Source organism: Fringilla coelebs, assembly GCF_963513975.1.
Source record: "Fringilla coelebs genome assembly, chromosome: 16".
Lineage (NCBI taxonomy): Eukaryota > Metazoa > Chordata > Aves > Passeriformes > Fringillidae > Fringilla > Fringilla coelebs.
In genome coordinates this window covers 12,185,009-12,212,866 of record NC_140042.1, presented here as the reverse complement: position 1 = coordinate 12,212,866, position 27,858 = coordinate 12,185,009, and the positions used below count along the sequence as shown (strand labels likewise).

The 27,858-nt window shown below is 40.2% G+C and overlaps 1 protein-coding gene across 10 annotated transcripts in view; it reads left to right on the top strand.

Annotated features, from left to right (window-relative positions):
- The window catches only part of RBFOX1 (RNA binding fox-1 homolog 1), a gene marked incomplete at both ends in the record, with an annotated part of 1,149,754 nt that overhangs the window by 996,335 nt on the left and 125,561 nt on the right, over window positions 1–27,858 (top strand). Inside the window, one exon of one of the 10 annotated variants that reach the window (XM_084216441.1) lies at window positions 26,468–26,500. The exons of the other annotated variants lie outside the window; for them this stretch is intronic. Within the exon in view, the coding sequence (XP_084072567.1) occupies window positions 26,468–26,500 (33 nt within the window). Of the gene's footprint in view, window positions 1–26,467; window positions 26,501–27,858 lie in introns of those variants that run through there. 10 annotated transcript variants of the gene reach the window in all.

The following is a 27,858-nucleotide window of genomic DNA, read 5'->3' as shown; positions in this document are numbered from 1 at the left end:
TTTTTTTTTTCTCTTTTAACTCTCAGCTGCTGGCTGTAGCTTGTGGTTCTGAGGTGGGGCAGATGAGGTAAATTTTAAACTTTCATTCCTGTGACTTTGCTGCTTTGAAATACTAACCCACAGAAGTTCATACAGATGATCATATTTGTTTGCTCAGGCAGTCCAGAATATGGTTTTAAGGACTATGCTGAGGGATCTAAACCTGGTTCTATTTTATTATATTCTCTAGAACTATTTCAGTTGACATACTGGAGGTATGAAGTTGAATGGAAAGGAGTACTGAGCAGAGTCTGATGTGAATAAATTGCTGTGTATTCCTGAGCTTTCACTGAGGAAAGTTCTTATCCTGGTTGTAAAATAATATTTTCTCTATGGAGGGAGAGAGCAGCATGTTTGGAGTTTATGTAAAAATAGAAAGAAAAGTTCAGTGAGCAGAATTTTAGTTTTAAGAGCACCCCTGTGCTGTAACCTGACAGGCATGTTGTAGGCAACCAATATAATTTGTTTGTTAAAGGAGAGGAGACAGGGATGTGCTCTAGGCAGGGCTGTGGATCAGTTCCCAAAACAGTCTGAGGTTCTAGAATTCCTCACTTGTTCCTTGCCTTCTTTAAAGCAAAGGAAATAATACAGCTATATTCAAACAATATAATATTTCCATATTTTTCTACAGCAGAAATATAAAATAAAGATGGCCTGAGTGTTATTTCTGTCACGTGGGTGGCACACACCTTTAGACAAGGTGGTCATTGAGATGAACATTAATATATCATAAATCTTGTTTAGGATTTCAGAACTGCCAGAGCAAGTCCTACTGGGATAAAACCCCTGGGAAGCTGAAAATAGCATTCCACAAGTTAACCTGTTTTAAAATGTTTTCAATAACTTTTGTAATCCCACTCTTTGATGTTTAGAGTACTTAGGTTTGAACTTTTTAGAGTGCTAATGTTGCTTGCATGTGCTGTCAAATGTCAAAATATAGAATTTCAGGTCCTGTCTATAAATGAATATTATTGGATCCTGTGCCCCTGAGGAGCTTGCACAAATCATGAAACCTCTTCATGCTTCCTTGCCCATATTTGAAATGAGTATAATATGCTTTATTATTTTTTTTTTTTGAAAATTGATGCTTCTTAGCAAATTGGTGCACGCTCCAGGGGTTGATCAGCTGGGAGCATCCTTTCAGTTTGGCTGAGGAGGGGGCACAGTGCCTGTTTTTCCAAGCTGGCTTTGGTGTTCCTCTTGATGAGAGGTCTGGCAGAGCCAGGGGAGTGCATTTGCCTTCCCTGCACCCTCTTACCTCCCTGGGCTTCATCCTGGGGGGTTTAGGAGCCTGCAGCTCCCAGCAGCCTGTCCCACTCCTCTGCTTCAAGAGGAACATGAGAGCTGCCTCTGAACAATTCAGTCCTTTCAGGTCTACTGAAAGTTGAGTAAAAAATGGATTTTTTTTTTCCTGGTTTGCTGTAAATGTAGCACATTTCAATTGTCATTGAAGAAATTTTCTTGTGCTCTTCCTGTAAATGGTAAAATAGGCTTGATGGGCGTTCAGGGGCCAGGGGGAAAAAAACTATACAAAATAAAGAGCTCCAGAAATCTGAACCAGAAAATGCTGCACTTGTGTTCATCTCATCAAGGAGCTGCTCTTTATCACTTTTGCAGATGCCTGCCATGATAGAAATACATCCTTTAAAGGCAGCAGAAACCACTGGAATCATGTGTATAATTATTTCAATAAAAGATTAAGCTGGTATACAGCACAGTTCTATAAGAGAGCACTATTTGAGAAGCAGGTTCACTTGTCACTGTTGTGTGCAGGTTTTTCACTTGTGAGGACAGAAAGGATTTTATGCTTTCAAGCTTTTAAAAACTTTTTTCCCACTTTCAAATTTTAAAATTACAAGCATTATGATTATTTGAAAAATAAAGCAAAGAAATGCAACGGTGCTGTTGCTACCTAGGAACCTGAATCTTTGCATGATAAGTTCTATTTCCCTTTTTGAGCATTTTTGGATCACTAAATTTAGACCTGTCCTCAGATGATGCCTTGCCCAAGTATAAGAATCCACAATTCTCACAGGTGGAGAAGTGCACACTGTGTAGAAAAATAAGATTGAATCACACCAATATTACTTTTTTTTTTTTTTTTTTTACTTTGTCTTTGGAAATAAAGTATTTAGGGACTTAATTCCAAATGCTAGGCTGTTAGGTCTGAAGTGTTTCAGACTGTTAAAAGCTGCAATTCTGAGCTCTTTGTTTTTACCTCCATTTCCTTTTTCTTCACAAAATCCCTTCATAAAGATATTTTGGAGCTCTTTCCAATAAGTATTTATTTCTCTGGTACCTGATGCATCTCTAATTTCACCACTTTTATATTAATATGAAATTTGCAGCTGCATCCTTAAATTTAATCTCCAAAATGCCTTCAGGATATACATATAATGCATACAAATACATACATACACATACAAATACATCAGGAAACTGGTGAAGGGGAAAGAAGGCAGCAAGCTGTGTCTGGGAGCTCTGGGATTAAACACATCCAGCATAAACATTTGACAGAACCTTTGAACATCCTGTTCAACAGCAAAAAGAATGAAAATCTCCCATCTTCTCTACCCTGCTTTTTGTCATTATAGGTGCATAAAAGAATAAACATTTTGAAAATTAGTTGAAATAGGATCCTATGTGACCTACCTGAAAATTCGACTTAAGCTTGAAGTGCATTTAGGTTAGAATTGGTGACAGTTAGATTTCTTGAGAACTTTAAATCAGATATATTGAGGTCAGATAAACATGACAAGAAATCCAGATATCATTACCTATTGATAGAGTTCACTGTGAAGCTTAGGGACAGTAAGGAATTATGCCCCAGATGTGGCAGGAGGGGATAAGGGTGAAGGTTCCAGCTTTTTTTCTATCAAGAAAAGTTCTTATTCAGTATTTATGAATGAGAGGTGTCATCAAGCTCTTGGTTGTGAATGGTGATTCACTGATTTTGTGTGCCCACTGGATTTCAGGTGTTTGTCAGAGCTCTTGAGCAAATCTGTTTCAGAATAGACACGTGTGAGATTTGTGTTTGGTGTGATAAATCATGGCTGATCAGGCTCTGGGAAAATTGTTCTTTTTAATGTGGATCTGTCTTAGTACTTCTTTTGCTTTTATGCCTGTTCCTGGGGCTTTGAAGCATTTCATAAAACTTGCCATGAGATGATCATGGGAGATCCTGCAACATCTGCTTATGGCTTCTTCCTCCTCCTGTGAGAAAAAAAATTCTAAACAAAACACACTTATGTGGGTATCAGTGTTTACTGCTTATAAAAGTGGGATCAAATGCTGCTGATGCTTCTCCTAGTTTCTGTAGAATGCTCTGAAGTGAGAGCTAAAAGCAAAGCTTTTACACAGATTGTATTTTTAATAATTTTTTTTCAAGGCTGTTGCTGATAACTACCTAAAAATTTACCCTTTTATAGTGTTTTTATGACCAGTGTATATAATTTTCCTAGAACATTCCCTAAAGCAAACAAACAAATTATAAAATTTGGAAAAACTTTTTTATTATTCATGAGAAAACTTATAATCTAGAGTTTTGTTTCTTTTTTTTCACACAAATGAGTGAAAAATACTGTAGAATATATTTTAAAATTATTTAAAAGTCATCACTAGAAACAAGAAGTGGTTTATTAGAATGTTATGATCTATATATATTTGGATGAAATATGTCAGATAGAAATCATTTGTTCCTCATGGCTGAAGTAAGCACACAGAATTAACTGTGAGAGATTTCATCTGTCTGAAAAGAAAACTTCTGGGCTGAGATACCTAAGTTTAAGTAGGAATTTGCTTCATTAGAAAACAAGGATTTTTAATCATCACATATAGTAAATATTTAGGTTTTTAGACTTTACTAGGCTCATGGAAAAGGAAAAAAATAGGGGCACTTGCAGATATTCCTTAAATTTAAATTTAAACTTAACTGCCCACATTGTTACGGTGGGGCAATGATGGATCCCCACACCAAACAATGAGGATTTAGCATTTTTTATCAGTCCTCCTGCCTCCCTGTGCTTTCTCAGCCAGGCTTTTCTTGCTGGGAAAGGCAACTCTGTTGTTCCCAGGTGTGGAGGTGCCAGTGCAGCAGGGATCTGGCTGTTCCCAGGTGGAAATTCAAGTGGAGCAGGGATCTGGCAGTTCCCAGGTGTGGAGGTGCCAGTGCAGCAGGGATCTGGCTGTTCCCTGGTGGAAGTTCAAGTGGAGCAGGGATCTGGCTGTCCCCAGGTGTGGAGGTGCCTGTTCACACTGATCTGAGGATTCCCAGGTGTGGAGGTACCAGTGCAGCAGGGATCTGGCTGTTCCCAGGTGTGGAGGTGCCAGTTCACACTGATCTGAGGATTCCCAGGTGTGGAGGTGCCTGTTCACACTGATCTGAGGATTCCCAGGTGTGGAGGTGCCTGTTCACACTGGTCTGGCTGTCCCCAGGTGTGGAGGTGCCAGTTCACACTGATATGAGGATTCCCAGGTGTGGAGGTGCCAGTTCCCACTGGTCTGGCTGTCCCCAGGTGTGGAAGTGCCTGTTCACACTGATCTGAGGATTCCCAGGTGTGGAGGTGCCAGGTCACCCTGGTCTGGCTGTCCCCAGGTGTGGAGGTGCCAGGTCACACTGGTCTGGCTGTCCCCAGGTGTGGAGGTGCCAGTTCACACTGATCTGGCTGTCCCCAGGCTCCTTTTGTGCCCCTGGGACCAGTGGATGCTCTGAATGAAGCCCTCTCTGCCATGTGCTGTTTATAATCTGCTCAGGCATACACCCACCAATATTTCCTTGATCTAATAGCAGCTATTACTGATGGCCTAAGTGATTTCAGCTGTTGAATCTCTTCACTGTTTAGGAATTTTCTCTTGGGGTTGGCTGGCTTGTGTGACTGCATGACTTCCAAAATCTCATGTGGTGGCTATATTTCTCCATCCAGGTGAAGTGATAGGGAAAGACAGCTAAAAACCACAGAAATTGCATATCTGAAAATAAGAAACAATTTACATGAGAGGCTATTAGCATAAAACACTTTTTAAATTAATAATTTGGTAAATACAGATGTCTTGTTAATTATGATTTACTCATTAGGTTCCCAGAAGCCTTTCCTACCCTGGTGACCCAGGTCAGTGTAGCTTTCTTTGTTTACTTTCTGTGATGAGATAACTTGAATTCCCTGGATGAATCCTTAGTGGCACTTAAAGCATTCAAAGTGTTTTTTTTTTTTCTAGTGCAAGATACCATTTCTAAAGAGTTTTTCTCAGTACATTCTTAAACAGAAAAAAATTCTGAAAAGTACCAAGTCAGGGCAAGTTCATCTTGCTGGGGGATGTGGGAAAATTCAGCTTGTTGCCTGAAAAGCAGGGGAATGCTGAAAAATGAACTGTTTTAACAATTCAGTTTAAGGTTTAATTGCATCAATCCTACAGTAAAATGATTGTTTCTCTTCTTCTCATTCCTCTCCTGTACAGCCCACAGTGCCAGCAAGCTGTGCTGCCTTTCCTACCTGCACAGTCCTTTCCTCTCAGGATGGTCACGTGGCAAGGACTGCAAGTGTTTATCTAGAAAAATAACATTAAAAATGGCATTACACTTTTTTTTTTTTTTGTTTGCCCCTTTTCAGCTCTGTCTTTATAGGGAATAAACAGAGGGGAGCAAGGAGAGGAGCCAGCTCCAGGTGACTGGCCAGCTGCCTGTGGATCAGCACCAGAAAGTGCTCCACAGATTGCAATCTGAAACCCATTAATATAATGGATAAAGTCTATGAAGCATTTTAAAACCTCCCTTGCCTATAGTGCTGCATTTCATAAGCTAGGTGACATCAAAAGAATTGGTTCTGGCTCAGACCAACTAATAAAAATGGATAAGGCTTATTTTTATGCTGAATATCAGTAAAAGCATGTGCAGAAGATTACATTTAACATTCTGGCTTTTACCCAGAGCACAGAAAAGTCTATCTTATCCCCATCCATCAGAACAGAGTTTGATGGGTTTGGAGACCCCAGATTTTCATCTCCTATCGAAGCATGAAGCAGCAGCTTGGGCTTGCATGGAGATTGTGTGAGCATGGCATTGCTCACTGTGTCATGCTTCCTTCAACACTTATATACAAGGGTGTCTAATTAGCCACAATGTTTAAATAGGATATTTTTCTATTATTAATACTTAAAGCTGATATAAAGCATTAAGTGTTGTTGTTATACCTTTCTATATTAGGAATAATGGAAAGAAATGCCAAGTCTGGCTATTTCTTGTAGGCAAAGGGAGAAGAGCATCTTTCAGAGCCCAGTAAAAATCCCACATAATTGTTTCTGTGCCTATACAGCTTTAATTATTGTTAATTTTTCTAGGTACCACATGTTTATTTAAAACTGATTTTTTTGGTTCAGTAGTCCAGTCTGTACCAGCATTAGCCTCCAGATCTCAACAGCAGCCTGTTTATTCTGATCTAGCTTGCCTGACTGATTCCCCAAAGATAAAATTCACTAAGTGAACTTGACAGATTCCAGGCTGTCTCCATATGGCAGGGACTGGGCTGCAGCTTCTGAAGCTGCCTGGGATTTCAAAGCTGCTCTCACCTTATTAAGATGGCAGCAGTTACATGCAAGGCAAGTTCACAGGGCTTGTTTTAATTCTGCTGGTTTCTGCTTGAGACCAATCCATACCATTTTTTGTGCATGTGAATTAGAGCAGGACCAGAAGGATACTTTTTTTTTCAAATGGGATCAGAACAGAAAATGAATCTATACCTCAGTTGTTGACAGTTTTTAAGAGGAGTTTAGGTTTAGCAGGTGCTAAATGGACCAGACCACAAGAGATTGCTGAAAAAAGTGATGAAACACTGTGAATTTATTTGTTGCTGGGTCTTTCTTCCCTTTTGCCTTTGTGTACTGTCACTTACCTGTTGTTTAGGTTGCTAACAAAATAGTTTAATTGTCTTATATTAAAAATATCAAACTTATCTTCTGGCAATATCAAAACATTGAGCTGAATTGCAAGGAGCACTTTTGAGAAAGCAGACCAGCTGAGGATCTTTGTGTACACATTCAAATCTGTGTGTGCAGACAGCCATAATCTGTCACACAAAAAAGGGTTCTCTCAAACTGACTTAATACTAGTGACAGAATGTAATGCTGGAAACACATAAAATCTTAGTACTTGTCATTAAAAAAAAAAAAACAAACCCTTAGATTGATTCCTTGATTGTCATTTTTTTGAGTGGTTCACAGGACTAAAATAATTTACTCTGGTAGGTTTAAGCAGACCATTCTTAAAATCACAACATTAGAAAAAGGGGAATTTATGTAATGTAGACAAAGTATTGTAGGTTGTTAATGCTGGTTTATGAAATGCAGACACTGCAAACAACAGTTCAGTAAGAAATGAGTTTAAATTAGTGTTGTTGTGTTGGGATGGATGTAGTTATATTTTTCTAAGAAAATGAAAGTAGAAGTTGAGGTTTCCTTGAATATTCCTGTTCCTGACTGTCATTATCTCTCAGGAGCATGTGCATACCTGAAAGAGAGTTCAAAAATGAGTAACCTTTCTAAATTTCTTTTGTCCTTTTCATAGTCCCAAAGGGACTAGAAGTGATCTGATGTGAGACTTTAAAAAAAATAAATTAAGAAGTTAGAAAAACCCCCAAACATTTGGGAGATAGGTTTTGTATTTAAATTTAAAGTAACTCTGTTGACTAGGACAAGCAGTGGTGTGTCATAGCATCTCCATATGGATTTTGTTGTTTCTTTGAGAAATAGTGTGTGGTTTTATTGTTTGGTTTTGGTGGTTTTTTCACAGATACTGATTTTAGATTTGGGGGTGCAGTTATCTGGAGGGATTGGGGTTTTCTGGCTATCTGTGGTTCTTGCCCTTGCATCCCTTTCATAGCAGAAAGTGAGGATCTCACCTGGGCCCCTTTAATCCAGTGCTATTCCTCCCCTTTCCAGAAAGAGAGCTCTTGTGGAACCCCCATTCAGCATCTTCACAATTCCCATTTTGTCTGGAGCTATGTGAACCTCTTTGTGAGAACTGATTTTTCTCTCAGTCATGTTACATGTTTAGAATCATCTGTGTCATTTGTATTTTTTTTTATTTTTGTCTTCAGTTAATTTGCATTTAGCTGTAGATCAATTTGTGGCACTGACTCCCTCTTTATTTGCTTTCTGAGGCATTGTTTCTTTCTGTATTGTACAATGCAGACTTGTGCCAGATAATCCCAGTAGTATTTGAACTGGGAACAGCAGCTTTACCTCATTACTGTTCCTCACAGCATTTGTTATGCTCCTATGGGCACACGTGTAAGAAATGTCAACTGAGTCATTATTGGGGTGGATGTTCTTCCAGCAGGTGTTTTAAAGGCAAAATTTCAAGCCTCTGAACAAAAAGAGACCAAATTCCCAGTCAAGAATTTCTAATAAGGAAATAGGTGAGCCCTTTCTCTCGGACCTAGTGCAGGTCTCTTTGCTGACAGCCCCGTGTCCTGCTGCAGGCACACGAAGGCAGCTTGGCAGTCAGGGTTAGTGTGCAGGGACTGCCTTGGAGAGGGAGCCTTTCCTGTTGCTTCTGCATAAAAAGGCAGGTGGGTTTGGTTTTTAACAATGCACCATCATGTTGTTTAATCTGCTACAGAATTCAGACATCTGCCTTTCTGAGCAGCTGTAGCAGATACATGCAGTGCCTGTTCCAGACTCAGGTTTTATTTTGCCCAAACCTATTTTAGATTTAAACTCCACAGAGGTGCCCTTTTTTTCCCCCCCATGTCTTTTCTATGTCATTGGTATGAATCACTCCATGCTGCAGTTGTACATCTCTTGCGTTTGTGAAGTGAGCATCTTTTTTATTTTTAATTTTCTGTTGTATGGACTCAGCAGCAGGAATTCCTAATGGCACTGACATAACAGTAAATTGAAATCCATTAATTGACTGAACAATTAAACAGCTTCTCTGCTGAACCTGGATGTTAATGACCATGGAATGGCACAAAATGAGATGACCAGAACAGGCAGCTGAAGCTCACTCTGTCCCCATCTAGGCTGGCTGAAGTGCAGCAGTCTGTGTTTGCAGCAGGCCTGGCCGAGAGGGAGGTGTGAGTGCTCATCTGCACCAAGGCAGAGTCTGACTCTAAGCTGCTCATAGGGAAATTTGAAGCTTTATTTCTTTATTTGTTTGTTTATTTTCCATCAAATCTGATGAGTTGTCTTGGCACTTAAAAGGTGGCAGGGTTATACTGGGCTTGAGCTCGTGCTGGCGTTGCTCAGCAGAGAGAAAAAACGTGCAAGAGGTCTTCAGCACTTCCAGGTTAATTTGGAACATGCCATCTGACCACATCTTGGAGAGGTTTTTTAATCTTTCCAGGAAGGTTGTTTCAGTTTGAGGTGGGTTTGTTTCTTTTACCTGGCTGGGAATTTTTTGTGAGAAAACAATAATGAGAAGAAATAGAATAGGTTGGTCACTTTAGATAGTCCAGATTGCCAGTTGTTTTTAGCATTTCATTCCCCTGCTTTTTTCCATTATATGTTATTTTTAGAACGTGGTAGGTTCAAAGTAACATTACATTCATTCACTTAACACTGAACTGAAGAGGTGCATCTTTTATGTGATAATGACATACCAAATTTGTATGAAAATGTAAGGAGCTCTTTAGTAACACAGAACACACTGGTTCAGGTTATTGTTCACTTTATTGCCACTGCTTGTGAATGGAGTTACCTACAAACATTGCACTGGCACATAATAACGAGGAGACAAAAATATTTCTCTATTTTAGGATGGCCTGACCTGTGTCTGAGCTACAAAATAAAGAGGTTTTACAATAGATCTTGCTTAGGATTATTTGAAAGCTGAGGTTCGTGTTTGCAGGAAAGGAGCTTCCCAAGTTAGGCCAACATGTTCATTTTAGTGAAATCATTTCAGAGTTGTGCAAGTATTTAAAATTGGGGTTAGGACAACACCACAAAGGAACCACAAGAAATACACAATCCCCCCCGCTAATGAAAAAATTGATAGAGAGTCAGTGGTAGTTGCTTTGGCAGCAGGAATGGTTTGCTAAATTTAGGATTAAGGGACCCAAGGATGCTGATTCAGTGTTTGAGGAGCTGAAGCCCAGGTGGTTTGTGCTGTCCCAGCTCGTACAGGATGCGGGGCACATGGAGCAGCAGAGGTGGCAGGAGCTGGTGCTGCTCTGCTGTGCCCAGGGGGCAGAGGCAGGGCTGGCACAGTCCCAGCCCTGCTCCCTGTCCCTGTCCAATGCCCCACAGCAGAGTGGAGCAGGCTGGGAACCCATGAAAACTGCAAAAAGCTCCCTAGGATCAGCACGGCTGCTGGGTGATCGCATTGTGCAAAGACACTCCTGGGAACAGTCCTGACCACCTTTTCAGGGGTGGGGACAGTGTCTCCTTTCCCTGCCAGGAGCATGAGTCAGGCTGCTCACCTGGACTGCTTCAAAATGTCTCTTGTTTGAAAAAAAACAATCTTTCACGTTGGCCTCTGCAGGGGAATTTTTAGTAATCTCAGTTTGGTCCAAACTGGAAATTTGCTCTACCAGGCTGGTAAGGAGCTGGATTTACACATTTCTGGAGAGCAGAACATTAGAGACATGAAACTGGCCCAGGTTGCCTTCTGTTTTACATTTTTGCTTCACTTTTCTAAGATATTAACAAAGCAGTTCACTATATTTAGAATGCTAATGGCAGTCAAGTTACGTCAAGAGAGGGATCTATTATTACATTGACAGAATGTCAGTGCAGGAATCAGCTATAACTTGTTCTGCATGTCATTAGCTGGAAAAAATCACATGCAAATTTTTAGCATTGATCAAAAATTCCATTTCTCACTGATTTTTTTGCTGTGTTAGACCTAGGACAGAATAAGAAATTTTTCTTGGGTGTATTTTAGTACACAACAAAAATTGCAGCGCTCAAAGCCCATTTTTACCTCACGATAGTTTATGCATTCATTCCTCCCTTGGAAATGATGTTTACTTAAATTAGTGAAAGCTGGGTGAGGTCTTTTTACATTTAAAAGAGATTTCCCACATATCTGCCTTTGATTGTCACATCCTTCAGTGTGCTTGTCCAAATCCTACCCACATGCCGCTATGCAGATGAGGCACTCCCACATAGGGAATGTTCTGCACAGAAATCATGGAACGCCTCAGCAGCTTCTCTTTCTTTTTAAGAAATAGACTCCTAAAAACTATTCTAAAGACAGCACAATTCTGCCCACCAGCTGAGGATAATGTAGGGGTACCTTTAAAATACATTGTTATATAAGCTGATAGAAGAAAAAGGAAAAAAAAATGAAGCAAAAAATGGCGAAGTTTTGCTGCAGCTTTAGAAAAGTTGCCAGCTGCCTGAGATGGCAGAATAAACTAGTTTAATTCACTTAAGCTACATTCTATTTAAGTCAAAAAACTGACACAGATCTAGCTGGCAAACCTCTCCATCCTTGACTGAAGAAAACTGCAATGATAAGACCAGGGTAAGATTTATTTGCTCTTCATACTTTTCCGAAGCATCAGCCATCATTGCGTGGCTGGTGAGGACGCTTTGCTCAGGAGCAGCAGGGCTGCTGTGCTGGTTGTGCCTTGATTTGCACTTGAACACAGCTTTAATTTGCTTTCCAGATGAGAAAAGGGAGCTCTGCTCTGCTGGCCAGTGCCAGGGCTGCCCGTGCAGCTCCTCCTCACCTTCAGTGCTCCCTGCACTGGGGCTCCTTTGCTGCCTTCTCATCAAGTCTCTTGCCAATTGTTTGGGTTTTTGGTTTTGTTTTTTCTTTTCTTTTCTTTGCAAATGTTTTTTGTGTCCTGTTTGGGGAGCAGCTTTGGCTCAGAGTGAGCTCCAGGAGCTCCTCAATGCCTGCTCACGGTGGGAGAACTCTGTACAGGGGAATTTATAATCCTAGGGGCTATTTGGGGATAGATGAATGTAAAAATGTCATCACAAATCATTATTTTCTACAAAAATTGTCTTTTTTTTCCTATTTTTTCATTTTTTTTTAAAAAAAACAACCTAAACCGGAATCTAACATTGCTGTAGCTCAAACAAATATTTTTAAAACCTTCCTTGTTTTTACACTAAAGCAGAATTCAGTTTAGAAGTTGCACAATTTTATGTGTCATATTTTTCTTATATTTTTTCTTATTAGTCAGAATTAATAATGATAGAGTTTGCTGTTTGATTCTTCATAGTTCAGTGATTGGTTTCCATATGTTGAAATAAGTAACTATTTAAAGCCATCTGTTTCCCTTGGAAATAAGAGTATTTTCATTAGTGTTTAGCATTTGGCTGATAGTTGAAAAATTAAATTCAGGCTAAGTTGATCTTTCTGGACATTATTCAAACACCAATGTATGGGTTATTTAAAAAGCTATAGGATTTTTTGATTGACAATATTTGAGGTGTTATTTGCATCACCTAACTCAGACATTAAAAATAAGTGTGATACACAAAACTGAACAAGAAAGCCTCCCCCTAATTAGCTGAGTGGGATGTAAGCCATGTAGAGGCCTTATTCAGGTCTTTTCCTTAAAGGTAAATTTCTCTAATAAGGTACTGGCCAAAAGCAATTTTCTATTTCCATGTTAACATGGCCAAAAATTAGGAAAACATTTAGTTTATCACTCGAATCAGAAGTTCTGTCTCCTCCTTGCTTTTGCTCACAATAATGTGATTTCTCTGCCGGGTTTTGGATGCTACAGATATTCTCAGCTTGTTCCTGGGAAAAGCCATAAAATCCTGAGTCAGGTCACTTGGCAGTCAAGTGGAAGAGAAAACTGCTTTTCCGCTGTATTGTATTGCTTTGAATTGCAAATGTCTTTGTATTTGCTTCAGGTTTTTGTTTCATTTTGTTTTGTTTTTAATCCTGCTGTTGCACTCTCTGTGTTAGAATCTAAGATTTATATTTCTTTGACTGTTTAATGTTTCCTTTCATCGCCTTCATAAATAGTAATGACTAGCTTATGTATATCCAGGGAAGTAAGGCAAAAAGCCCTTGAGTGTGCCAAGTCTGAAAAAATTTAAATTAGTGTATCAAATGTTAGAAGAAGAGGAATTAAGGCTCTTATCAGCTAACCATAAGCCCAGAATCTTTTAAATTCTAACAATGGTCTGGTGGATACAGCTAAATCTGCCTTTACGTAGGAAAGACAATAGCAGATGTGTGACTCAAAGTTAAAGATTTCACCTCAATAAAATCTTTTTAATATATTACTCTAAATCCACAGAAAGGCGAGTTTTTATTCCTAGGTCATTTCTGGTAGGGGAATCCCACACTTTTTAATGAACATGCTTCTCTTTCTCATTTCTAATTAGCTCCAGCACTTTGATTGCAGCATGCCAGCCTTCAACGCTGAGATTTCTGCTGGTAATGAAGCACTCGAGGTGGTATTTAATTAAAGCAGAGTGGTGCTAGGAAAGACCTGAACGCTAATCCTTCTGCATTGCCCAGTGTCCCCTTGTGATTGTGATTGATGAGTTGATTTCTCTTTACAACTTCATTTGCATTGTGTGGCAATACCCGCAGGCAGAGGTGCTGAGCGTTTCTGGATCAGAGCTCCCCATTAGGACAAGCTAATGTGCTAAATGGGCTGGGGCTGGGCTGGAGAGCTCTCCTAGCTCTTAAGCAACCTATTAAATCAGGGGTTTATGGTGGGTGATGAGACTCTCCATGTAAATGCTGGTGTTTGTAATACCTTTATCTCTTTTTACCTTGAAAATACATATCCTACCACCCACTATCTGCCCTACCCGTTCTCTCTTCTATTTATCTCAGTTGTTGTGTTAAAATGGTCATGTCAGGTAGTGGCTGCTATGAGGAATGGCTGTAGAGCTTTTGTTTTGATTCATAGAATTAAAATAAATTGGTCAGGATTTTCTTAAACAGACATATTCTCATTCTTACTGCTAGAACTCTTAGTTTCTGATATTCTAACTTGAGCTTGAAACTTCTGTAATGCAGAACTGTTTCTTGTTCGTAACCAAAAGGTTGTGGGAGGACTATCCAAGCTCCTCCTGCTGTCAGTCTGCTTGTCCACAAAGACAGAGCCATAAGCACTCTGCCCTCAGAGCTGGTGTGAAAAACATGGCTCACTCTCCTGCAAAAAGATTGGAAAATTTAATAGAGTACAATAGGAGACAAAGGCAATACAGCAAAGTCCATGTTTTGTCCATATTTTCTACTGATGGTAAGTGTTGATAATCACATCAGTAGCAGGGGTCCTCATCATATGTTCCTTGGATATTATCCCAACCAAGCAGGCATTTTAACACAAGCATATCCATATCAGCTATTTCACTGCTGTGTCTAAGCATAATTAACAACAAAAATAAAACCTATATTTTCATTGCAAAGTTACTTTAACATTATACACATAGCATCCATTTAAATATTTTCAAAAGGCCAATGTTACAGTGTATATATATATATATAGCACTGATGTTCTTGGAAGAGCTGGGACATGCTCACACCTGACCAGATCTCCATGTCATGCACCTGTGAGCATTTCCAGCAGTGAATTTCTACTGGAGAAGTGTATTTGCTCTGGCAGCAGAGGAGGCCAACAGTGTCCTGGGCTGGATTAACAGGAGTGTAACTAGAAAATTGACAGAAGCATTTTCTCCCTTTACCTGGCACTTGTTAAATTGCATCCAAGATACTTGGCCCAGTTTGTGGCTCTCCAATACCAGAAGGAAGGTTCAGCACAGGATGTGCTGGAGCTCAGGGTGAGAGGCTGAGGGAACTGTGCTTGTTCAGCCTGGAGAGGGGAAGGCTCCAGTGTGACCCAAGAGCTGCCTTTAAATGCACACCAAGAGGGGATCATGAGCAAAACTGCAGTGAGTGCTTACAAAGAAAAGCTCTTCCCTAGGAGAGCAGTTCTGCCTTGGCACAGTTTGTCTGGAGAGTTTGCACAGCCTCTGTCTTTAGTGCTTTGATAAAAATGGGTGTAGCACAGAGATGCAAAGCTCTAAAATGCTGTCTGTACCTCCAGGCTCTCCTACACTGCCTTGCTGCCACTTCAGGGGTGGGGCTGGTCCAGCTGCCACTTTCTCTCCTGTCTCTTTAGGGATCCTCTGTCACCTGTTTGTTTTTAGATCAAAGTAGCATTGAACCCAAACAGAAGGGAAGGAATACTTTAAATCTATGAAAAAGAGCAGCCTTAGGTGTGCACTTGTACAACCTAAAGGGTTACTGTTGCTTCTGTTAAGACTTTAGGCAGATTTTGACTTTCCACTCACTGCTAATCTCTCAGGCCAAGTATTTATTCCTTTTACAGCCTTTCTTCTCATATGAGTGAATGTGTGCTTTTAAGCCAGTAAGGGTATTTGTTTTACTGAGTTCACAGTGCAGACTTTTTTTCAAATCCAGGTATCCCTGCTCACGTTTGAACATAAACTGTCAGAATGAATGGTTCTTGCAAATAGAGTGGTTCTTGCATATTTTCCTTTTTACCAGTCAAGGGATATTCTTGCATATTGTCCTTACCTTGTTTTCCATAAGTCTGCTGTTGAATGGAGGGAATGCCCACACAGACCATTGCAGGAATGACTGTGGAACTCCAAGAAGCTCCAGCTGGATACTCACACTCTCCTGGTTGAGACAGAATAAATATATTACGTTACCAGAATTTGTCTGTTTCAGGGGAGAACTGGATTTTATACACTGAACCATTTTTAGGGTCCAAAATCCAAGCCAGCTGATTGTGCAGACACATGTAAGGAGCTTCCAAATTTCCTCTGACCTTGCAGAGGGTGACATGTTTGGCATTGCTGTTTCCTTGATGAACATCTGACTACAAAGTGCAATATATTCATAAAAACTGTCCACATCCCAAAATCTGATCTACCAGGAAATAGATAAGTCTTGCTGCATCATAACTGTGCTTCTGCTGCACTGTTCTTGCTCAGATCAGGGGCTTAGAGTTAAAAAGATGGAACAATTTCTGCAAAGGAAAACCACTGACACATGAAACAAAAAATGCATTCAGCAGAGTGTCTTCATGGGCCATGCTCATCTCCTGAAAGTGAAATGCACCTTGTGCAGCCTGTGCAAATCTCCCTGTTGCTGCCAAATAGCTTCAGGGCTTTGCAATTTACAGCAGAAAAATTTGGGGTTCTAGTTGAATGTAAAAGCTTGAATTTCTAATCCTGGTGAGCTCATTCAAAGGAAAGGATTTCCTTGTTTGAAATCCAGCTCTCTGTGTCTGCTTGGTCTGGTCACTTTCTTGAAAATATCTAAAATTCCTCTTTTCCTCCACAGTCACTGAGAAAATTGTACTTTCTTTAGAGAGGCAGCTTGGTTGTCAGAGGTGATCCTGCACAATGAAGTTTCCTGGGAAGTAGAATGTTTCGTACATGAAAAAAGAGATTAGTTTTAGATAATTATTTATGAATGTTGGCATCTCTTCTACTACTGGTTTTCAGAAACCTGTTCTGAATTGAGCTCACCATGTTAGCTGGATTGAATAGACTAGAAATGCAAAATGGGAACACACATACTTCTAAGTATCTTCACCCATTTCTGATTAGTTTTATATTTATGGCAGATATTTTTTCTTTTCTCTCCTGAAAGCATATATAAAAGCTAGTTTTCATCCAAATTCCATGGGGGGTTTTTTGAGGTTGCAGTTAGCATAGAGCTGACTAATGGTGCATACCTGGCAGATAGAGTTGTAGAGGGTTTTGTTAGGGTGGATTAATTATTCCTAATACTTAAGTAATTTATATTTCAAAACCCACTGCAATTTGGGAATGAACCATGGGTAATTTTTTTCAATAAAACTTGCCTGAAATTATTCTTAAAAAGAAAAAAACAACAAATGCAAACAAACAAAAAACCCACAAACAAACAAAAACAAAACAAAAAACCCTCAACAACCAGAGATTATTTTAAAAACTTGCAGACCTGCAAGTTACACTGTTGTTGTGAAGTTTGTTGGCATCAGAAATTTGTATAGCTGAAGGGAAAGCTCCTCTGAGCTTCTGTACCGACTCCTGAGTGCTCTGCTTTTACTTTGCCTTTTTGTTTTGTGCAATTCTATTAAAACTCTTTCCACCTAAGGCAATGGGAGCCCCCATTCAGGTGGGCTCTGTGGCTCAGGGTGTGTAGTAGCTTGCTAATTTGTTTATTTATTTATTTATTTTTAACTGGTATTTTAACTGCAAAGGTGCAGTGATGTTGATCTTTCAGATTCACAGGATGTAAGATGTCAACGAGAAAATTCTAGCAGCAAACTATGCTCTTAAATTTCTGGTTTATGTTTCTAAGAAGTGGAAACAAAAATAGTTTAAATTGTCAAAAACCAAGAAAAGGAGAAAATGGGATTAAAACCAGGGTAGCTTCATTCTTGCTCTCACTTTTCTGGGTAGAGCAGTAGAGGCATTTGCAATGTGCACTGCTTGAGTTGTTTGAATTGATGTCATATTCTCTGTTTAATTGGAAATATTTTATATCATCATTTGTTTGCTTCTGAAGCGTGTGAGAGGCCTTGAATTCTGGTTGTTTAACTGGTGTTCAATCTGTGTTACTAAAATGAAGTTAAAATAATAATTTGAAAATTTTATTTCATAATCCTTATTAACAAACAACATGTTCAGATCAATTTACTATGCTTCATAAGTCTCCATTGAATTTGGTTCTTAGTTTGATACCATGAGCACATATATGTGTGTGTGACATTAAAATTTAATTTAGTGTGCATTGCTTTTCTTAATTGATGCTGTTAGTCACTGCAGACCTCTTTACTGGAGGATTTAAATTTCCATTTTGACCTTTTATTAACTGAAACTAGCTGATTTCTTTTTTTTTTTTATTTTTTCCCCCCTACTATTCTTTAGAACTGTTGGCAGGGGAGATGTTAATAGCTGTAGAATTTAGGAGTCTATTTTAAACATGGAACATTTTTGTTAATACAGGGAGTCAACCAAGGAGCAGTGAACCCTTTGTGCTTATTTACACAATAAATATATGTATTTATAGATATACTATGCAAGTTTAAGTTAATATACTTACCCTTGCATCAAGACCAACAAATGGATATTTCCAAGGCTGTGTCAAATTCCAAAATATATTTTTACCCTACAAATCCTGGATCAATTGGCTACAATGGTATCTGAAATAAATGAGAGCAGATTAACAAGTACTTTAACTATACTGGCCCTGTAGCCTGATTCTGTTCAGAATGGCTCCCAATTGCATGAGATATTTTGCATCAATGTTAAGACACATGTGGAGGTCATGCCTTGCTTTCATTCAGTGGCTCAGGCAGAATTAATGTGTTCCCATGTCAATCAGATAACATTTTGTATCCACTCTACTCCCAACTGCTGCAGTAAATACTAAGGGGGAGACTCAGGTTGGTGTGGCCAGGTGTAGAAAGAGGAATTAGTGAAGAAGGACAACATGAAGAAGAGGAAGGGGGGCAAAGGGAGGTTTAAAATATTGGGAAAGGTGAATCAGGATCTGAATGAGAAGAGAGGAGAATTCACCAGCAGGCTTGGCAAGATAGACCCGGTGGATTTGTAGAGGTGGGTTGTGCCTTTTAGGTCCCTGTTTTGGATCCTGGATTTTATCCATCCAGTCTTCAGGCAATCTGAGGTGGGCTGAGTCTGCCTAAGTGCATGCCTGACATGTGTGTCAATGAGCAGTTTGGATTGCTTTCCCAGAATTCAATTCATGCTTCAAAGTTTTTGTTGCATTTAGTCTCTGGCACCTGAAAACTGCTTTATTTCTTATATAGTGATGATTTTTGGTTGTTGCTCAGAGAAGCCTTTAAACATATGTAGAAAAAGTGCATTTCAGTAAAGACCTATGCAGTATTGCATGGCTCAGACACCTTTTCCAGAACACAGTCCTTCACATCCCTTATTCCAAATCTGCCAAAATCAGCAAGCATTAGTGAGCACATAGGTTATTGTTTCTCTTTAAATGTGTTCTTAACACATTTAAAAGCAGATGATGATATTGCTTTACTCTCAGGAAAATTAGCAACACTTAAAATTAGAGCTAATTGCTGTTCCAAGGAAAATGCCTTTGCTGTTACATGGGAGAATGTCAGTAATTGGCAGGACACACGATGCTGTCACCATGAGTTCAGGCATATTGCTGTGCATTAAAATGACAGTGGAATAGATCTGTTTGAGGGTATAATACATAGCAAAATTGTTCTACACAGCTATCAGAATATTAAATAAAAGGAAAAGGCTTCATAAAGTCTCATATAATCCCTCTTGGCATGGGTATATGAGCAGGTATTCAACTTTTTTCCTTTAAGTACACTGATATGATTAAATTTAACTTGACACAAGTGATGTACTGTACCATGTGATTGTAATATTTAAAAGCAAACCACTTTTCTGATTGAATACCTACTCACTATCAATTCCTGTGTAGCAGCATCTAATCAGAATTTCTTCTGCAGCTGAAATGCAGAGGCATTTGCTGCGTTCTCCATCTCACCGGGCGCGCACTCAGCAAACGCAGAACTGCTTCAATATTTTTGCTATCTTATTTAATCTAATGTTCTACTCTAAAAGCCAGCCAGTTGCCATTGATTAGAAACAGTTTCCAGGCTGTAACTTTGCTCTCCCAGAAGTGGTGTGTGTATTTTCACTAATTCTGGAGCGTGGATGCTGTGGCTGCTGTCCAGCCCCCTGCACAGTGCAAACACAAACGCTGTTGGATGTGCTTGCTGTAGATTAGCCATATGCTTCTGCTTGACATGCCAGAGCTTTCCTCAGTGCTCTTACAGTTTTGGAAATACCTCTCCTTCCACCACCCCTTCCTTACAAAAGAAAACTGTAAACCAGGAAAGGTGATTTTCATCCAGCCCCACAATATATGCTGTTTTAAAATAATGCATTGTTCCAAACAATGTTTTTCAAGCTGACCAGGGTTTAGCACCCGTAGCACAGGCAGAGAACCAGGTTTGCTACAAGATTTACTGTCACATGAGTATGTTCAGTCTTGTGAAGAAGGTCCAGTAATAAAATAAATCTCCAAAGGAGGTGTGCAAGGAGAGGCCATATAGGCTTGAGACCAGTTTTAGTCACTGTTGTGGGGGACGGTGGAAATGAGGGTACAGGGGAAAAGTTGGCTATTCCTTGAAAAAGTTGGCTATTCCTTTCATAGGAACAGGAGCTTTTTAGAGATTTAACACACAGCTTGCCAGTCAGTGCAGTCAGTGAAACTCTTTGCTTTGCTTTAGGAACCATTAAAGGATTTTGTTCATTAGCTTCATAACTGGAGATTCCTCATAACACACTTTTAATAGATTTTTGTTAGTTTTAGGCAGTTGTGACATTCAGCACTGCTTAGAAATATATTTTGCTTTGCATAAACACATCTTAGTGCCTTTCTTGTCTCCTCGTTGAGGAGGTCTTTACCTTCCTTCAGTTCTGTGGCTTAGGTTGCTGATGACAAACACTGTTGGATAAACAGTTCCTTGGTAATGCTACAACAGCATCTTAACATCAACATCCACTGAAGTATGCAAATGATCTCGGTGATAAACAAGCATAGCAAAGTGTGGCTGAGGCAGGAAGCCAAGCTGTCTGTTCCTTGTGCCCAATGATATTTTGATTGTCATTTTAATCTTAGGAGTAAATAACATCAGCGATCATGTTCCATCATTTAATTTCAGTGCCAAAAAAAAAAAAAAAAAGAGTGCTGCTTTAGCTGGCATTAAACAAGATGGCATTGCTGTGGTAGCTGGTCGTTGCAGCTCAGGTCATCCATGTTCCATTGTAAATAACAAAATGGTGGAAATCTTAAAGTAAAACAGAGACTGGAAACATTCTTTGAAAGCAATGTTAAATAGTTAATGTCTAGATTTTTTTTTTTTTTTTTCTGGAAAGGACCTTTCTTGTCACCCTTAACATCTTTGAATTAAGAATGTCTTACTTCTAGCTAGGCTGGACTAAAAAACCTTCCCATTTTTGTCCTACAGTACCTGAGCAATACTTCTGTTGTTCTCTTCTGTTGCCAAGCCTTGACTCCATCACTTGTGAGCTCACATTTTGTGTCTGTCTCCATTAACCTTCTTCATAGCCATGTAAGCCTGCTAAGTATCTTCTTTCCTAATGAATGGTTTGTTCCTGCATGCTGAAATTCTCTTTAATTGACATCTCAGTCAGGCAGCTACCTTGGCCTGTTTCCTCTCCTGGGTAAACCTTAGGGATTCATAGCATTTCCCTGGATATGCTGAAGTCTCTTTTTCTGAAGCCCAGTTTTATAACTCTGCTGCTGACTTTCCTGGTCTTCCTCCAAATTCCCAAAGTCAGGCATGTCATTGTCTTTATGGAGCTTACCACATAAATGAAACTCTTAAATTTACCTGGTTTAAGCAAAGTAAAACAAACCAAACCAGCTTGTGCTTGATCATTTGGCACAGTTTTGCAGGAATTGTTGTCATTTAACCCAGCTCATTCTGGCTTTCAAAACCACCCTGTATCCAAATAGCTGAGCAGGGATGATCTGTCAGCTTTGCTGCTTAGGGCAGCTTATGGCATTGCATTCCCATTTCCCTCCCTAGCTGACTGTGTTTGGTGTTTTATTTCAGGTGAGTCAAGCAGTGAGATCCTGGCATCACACACCATGGATGGACAGGGCTGTTGTGGTGCTACCCTAGAAAATGAGTCACTGTGAGGGATTCTGAAATGTCCCTTTTCTTTTCCCAGGCTCCATCAGAGCCCAGCAGTGAAAGATTGTGCCCCTGGTTAACAGAGGTCACTTTAAATGTCCAGTTTAGAGAGGTGACATTGGCAGCTCCAACTCCACTGGGTGTTTGGCACTCTGCTCACTCTGGTGCAGCCACTCCACCTTTGTGCCTTTGAGAAGCTCATGAAGGTCTGCAAAGGTCTCCAGCCCCGTGTTCCTGCTCTGTGTGGAATCCTTGTGGCACTCTTCACTCATCCTGCCCAGTATTTAGTTTATCTCTCACCATCTCGTCACTCACTGGGTAGCATGAAACTCTGATCTCCTTCTCTCTGGCACAAGTGGCTCTCAAGAATGTTTTTGCAGCACGTGGCTGTAGGTTCAGCACCTTCTGTGGCTGACAGATCTGGTCAGCACTTGGCTCTATTCCATGCTCTGTCCATAGCAAAGCCAACTGAAACTTCAGATGAGGTGGAAACTCTAAATTGAGAATAACTTGGTGACAACTGTTAATATCAATGAGATTCAATTGCTCCATTTAGGCACTTTTAAGTACCAGCTGTATCCAGTCCCAATCTCCTGAAAAATTTAGTCAGGATTTTTAGTTTTTTGAGTAAACTGGAATTCTACTTACAACAAATCTTGAATGCATAATTTTAGCTATAAGAATTTACCAGATTTCTAGAAATGACCTGTTGAAAGCAGTTTACCTGCAACTGTTTATGGATTTGAATGGGCTCAGTTTTGTCTGCAGACTCCAAACCTTTGCTGAGTTCAGTCCTTTACCAGTAAGATGTCATTTAGAGAAGTTTTTTGACTCAAATTCTGGAAGTACCTATGGCTGTGTGTGGGTTACAAGGCAGGAACTGTCTCAGTGGAATCCAGGAGAAGGGTTTACAAAGCACAATGCACCAGTCTTGCTGCATGAGCAGGGTTTGTCACCTGGGTTAGCACGTCCCATATCTTCAGTGTTGCAGTAAAGAAAAAGAGAATTTAAAAAATATGGTTTTAAATCACTTTATTAGAAAAATATGAAAATGGATGTACTAGTTTTGTTACAATCCAGCTTTAAATGGTGGCAGTGGTTTTTGATAACTTAATCTTTGAAATAAATTGCATTTCAGGAGAAAAAATGCAGATAAAATTAGCAAACTTATATGGCTGTAGTTACTGTTTTAGAGGTCATGCAAAAGGTAGACAAAACTACTCTTTTCTATGGAGATCTAAGGCAATGTTCCTCTACATATGCTGAGAAGGATAATGTTTGGCAGAAAATAAAAATGTGTCATAGTTCACAGCATTAAATTAAATAATTTGTGAACTTGTCTTGCCTGCACTGTAAGAATTGCCACTTCCATACTGCTCTGGCTGTGGATTAAACAAGTGCAAACATATTTTTATAAGGAAACCTTGCAAATGCATCTCAAAGAACTGAAACTTTGTTTCTTCAGGATGGAAATAGGTTAGAAGTTGTAGCTAGTCTCTTCCTTCCCGGCAAATCCTTTATGAAGAAAGACATCAAATAGGATAAAAGTATAAAATCCATTTTGAAGTTATTCTGCTCCTGTTGAAACCACATGGAATCACAGAATGATTCAGATTGAAAGGGAACTTCAGAAGCCATCTAATCCCAATATCCCTTTTAAATCAGGGTAACTACACAGATTAGGTTGCTCAAGGGCTTTTGGAGTTCAGGTTTAAAAGTCTCCAGGATGCCATAAGCTCTCCGAGCAGCATTTTCCCGTGCTTAACTTCCCTCACATTCATTATCTTATTCTTTGGAGCTCACCAGAATTTCCCTTTTGGCAACTTTGAGCTGTTGCTCCTTGTTCTGTCGCTCTGTACCAGCGGGTCCTGTCCCCATAACCTTTGGTTAAGTGGAAGAAGATGCAATTAAGCTGTCTGAGCCCTCCCTCCTGCAGGCGATGCTGAACCAGCTGCCTCCGCCTCTGCCCTGTGCTCCAGCCCTGCAGCTGCCCTGGCAAGCCAGCACTGGACTCCCAACCACATCTCCTGACCCGAGGCACTCCAGGCTGGTGTTCCAGATGCTCTCCCAAGCGCTGTGCAGGGAGGAAGGATCCCTTTGCTCACCTCACTGACCACCCTTTGCCAAAGCAGCCTGCAGAGCAGTTCACACTGGCTGCCCGGGAGGCAGAGCTGCTCTGGACCCAGCTCAGCTCTCCAGGGCTCATCCTTTGCTGCAGGGCTGCTCTCTGGCAGGCAGTCAGGGTCTGGGCCAGTGTCAGGGATTATCCTGTCCCAAGAGCAGGGCTTGGCCAGGTTCTTGTCAGCCCACTCCTGGAGCTTCTGCAGCGCCCCATAACTGCTCCCTGTTTGCTGTCCCGTGGGAATTTGCATCCTGACACTTGGCATATGTCTTTTGTGAAGATCAGGGCAACAGTTTTGGACCTGGTCTTGATGCCCAAGGGCTGAAGATCATAGCTGAGTTAAACTTGTAAATGTTGGCTGCTACCCCCTTTAAAATCCTATATTCCAGATGGCTTTTCATGCAGCTTTTATATTAATAATCCAACTCTTTTTGCCCTCTTCCCCTTCTATTTTGGTACCAGGATGCTGCATCATCCTCAGTATGCTCTAGTAAAGGTGTAGGACAAATAAGGTATAGTTTCCTCCACTAACTTATGGATTATGATGAGATTATTTTATACTTAAGAATTTTTCAAGGAAATTTTAAGAATAATTTGTCATTGTAGATATATCAGAGTTGTTCAGAGTGTCTTGCTGTATGCTCTCATTTTAGAGAGTGGTTTTTCAAATGTCCCAAATTCCCTTTTCAAAGGGAATTATTGGTTGGTGGAATACAAGGTTGAGCTGCAGCTGGGAAGACCTTAAGAGTCAGAGCTGGAGAAAGTGAGGGAGGGGCAGAAAACTTAAAAAGAAAGATTTAGGTGTTAATGTGGAAGCAAAACACATCAATGTGGCAGAGTTATGTCCACTTGGGCCAGTGGAAATAGCCAGATAAAGATTTGCCATGTAGGATAAGGAAAGCTCTGGTAATGAATGACAGCATCATAAAGGCAGTTGAAAGCTTCAGCAGCTGGAAGGAGTGAAGGTGTTGGAGGGAAGGATTTCTCCATGTGTGTCCACAGCATTATGTGAATTCAGGCTAAGTTTTGGCAAGTGGTTTGCTGCTTTCAGTGAAATGTAAGTAAATGTCCTTTGCAGGCTGTTGGGAGGTTTCAACTGCTGAAATTCTTTTCCATACCTCAGGCACTGACACAGAGTGAACATGTCATTATCAAACACACATGCAGCAGTAGCAAGAGCACAGACCTTTATTGGAATACAGTATTTTATATGTAAAAAAGACCAAAAGTAAATGTTCCTCTGCAATGGGAGAAATGAAATGGTACTTTCCTGCTAAGGTTGCAAAGAAATTCTCTTTTGCTTGCTTATTGTTATCTTTTCCCTCTGTGCTCTCTGAAAAAAGTTATTCTGCAGTATTGTTCTTACTTTTGAAAGTTTGGCTTTGCCCCGAACCTTCCAAAAAAGAGAGGTGGCTGGAGCATTCATTCTGTGTGATTGCAGGAGCAAATGATGCAAGTGAAGTGGCCTGGTCAGATAATTAAGCTACAACAGAGAAAGCTCTCAGAGTCAGTCACTTGTGATTATCAGTTCGGTGTGGCTGGATGTCTGATTCCTTCTGAAAAATCTGAAGTGGCTGCTTTTATTATCATTAATTGGGGAGTGCCAGCAACAAAGCTGGAAGAATTACACTGCCACTTTAAAGAATCCCAATATATTTCAGTTGGAATATAAGTTAATGATGAATTGATGACTGTTTGTTGCCTGCCCACCCCTTTGAATCGGAGTTTGTTAGATTAATTCCAGTGTTACGTGTCTGCCCTGCTTCTGAACCCTGATGTCTGTAGGCAGCCTGCAGCAGAGTGGCAATAAATGTGTATTCTTTGGGGCTGTCTGAATCTCTTTAGCTGTTTGGGTTTTTTAAAAATTCTTTTTCTTTTCTTTATTTCTTTAGATAGAAGTTCAATCATTTTGAAGCTATCTCTGGAGCATCTAGGAAAGTTCCTTTAACAGTGAAGCATTAGGTTGCTTAAAGTGCCTCACAGAACTAAACCTTGGTAGCACTTCTGAAATATTTCCCCTGCTAAACGAGAGGGATGTCATGAAATGAAACAAGAAAGGAAACAATATTTCATTTGAATGGAAGGATAAAGTGGATTTAATCTAAACCAGGCTAGTTCGGTTTGCTTGTGGCGTTCAGCAATTTTAAAATCAGAACCTTATTGGTATTAACTCTGCCACATGGAGGAGGAATTAATCCCATGGAAATGCACTTGTGTCACGGGACATTGTAGCTATCACAAAGCCAGACCCTGGAAGTTCAGGCTGGTTTGGGTCTCTGAATACAGCCGTGTTAATTTTAAAACAAAAACCTCCAGCTTCCGGCAACTTCCACAGTAGCACTTCCAATGTTTTTTAAACAGCTATTAATGCAGTCAAGCTGTGTTTTTCCCTCCTCCCCTGTGCAATCATCTGCTCAGTGGTGCACTCCAGCAGCAGTAGCAGGAGCCAGAGGAGTGGCCTGCTGTGATTGATGGGGCGCGGTCCCCGCTGCAGGAGCCCCATCTGGATCAGGTTTTGGGAGCACTCGGATGTCGGGAGGGAGGGATGGAGGGAGGGAGGGCAGAGAGCCCCGCATGGGCTCCCCCTCCCTCAGCACCCCGACCTCCCTCCCTCCCTCACCCCAGCCAGCACTGATGCTCCCCTTGGGCAGATGCTGCATGGCCTGGGAGCAGAGCAGCTGCTAGGTTTATGGAGAATAGAGGCAGCACCATGGTACAGCAGGTATTTTCACTTTTATTTTCATTGAAACTCTTGGTTTTTTAGTCAGGCCAGTCCTTATAAGCAGCTGCACTGCTGCATGCAAGGCTTCTAAGCCATGTTTTGATGCTTGAATCTGAAGGAGGGCAAGCTATGGGGAATGGTGTTTTTGATAGATGGAACTGAGCCCTTCGGACCAGCAGGTTGGCAGAGAAATGTTGCATTTTCCCCCTTTGTTTCTGTGCCCTAAGGATACGATGCAGTTTGGCTCATTTAACTACAGTACAGGAGGCTTTCTCTAAATGTGAAATATCTCTTGCCAAAGAAACAAAATGCACCAAACGGAAAATAGAGCAAAACAAACAATAAACTGTGAGTTCGACTTCAAAATGCAGGCAGGCAGAAAGGTTTTCGTTGAATACATTTTTATGCTGCAAATGTGTTTTTAAGAAAAAGAAACACTGCCTAAGAAATGGTTTCTGCGCTCTCTCCTTTGTGTACAAACATAACATGCTTGCCTTATTATGTTTTGACACTTTTTATACATTTCTTAATTACGAAATCTTTTCAGAGGAGGAGATGCTGAAAAGTCATCTGAGATAGTAGGAGCAGTTTAAATTCTAAGCTTTTCTTCAAATGGGATAATATGGATGAAACAGGAGAACCTTCACTTACCTACATCCTCAGAATCCTTTTTTTTTTTTTTTGCTTCTTTAGAGTTCAACATTTAACCAGAAAGCAATAAATTTGATTTTATACACTGCCACGTAAAGCATATTTTTCAGTTGAAATGTGGTTTTCATTAAGACTCGGGCCAGAACATTTAGCAGAGCCTGACTGTCTGCCATCCTTTGTTCTCCTTGCTGTTGCCAACAATCACTTTTTTAAAAAAAACCATGCACAAAGTGAGCATTGAGGGGTCATTTAATCTTAAAGATACTTGGAACTGAGTCTGAAGGGACAACTTCTGCTCAGCCTCTCCTGCCTGGGTGGGATTAAGCCGTGCCTGTGTACTGTCGTGCACAGCTTTGACATTAATACCTGAGTTCACAGGCTAATTTAGGATCAATATTTCCTCTTGCTTTTAGGGTTATTTCATATTTTCAACCTAATGCATTAGAATTTATTATTTCTTTTATGCATTTAAGTTCACTGTATTTTAAAGAGCACAATAAAGGAACATTTTAGGTGATTCTGTTTAAAGAATTTTTGGTTCCTTTAAATCTATTCAAGTGTACCTCTTGTGTAGTCTGGGGTTTCCATCAACCACATGTACTCACAAATGTGTGATAGCTGACACTTCATTGTTCTTGACAGAAATTAGTATTTTGAGCAATTGGCTTTGGCTATTATTAGCCCAGTAAATAGTAAAGAATTGTTTA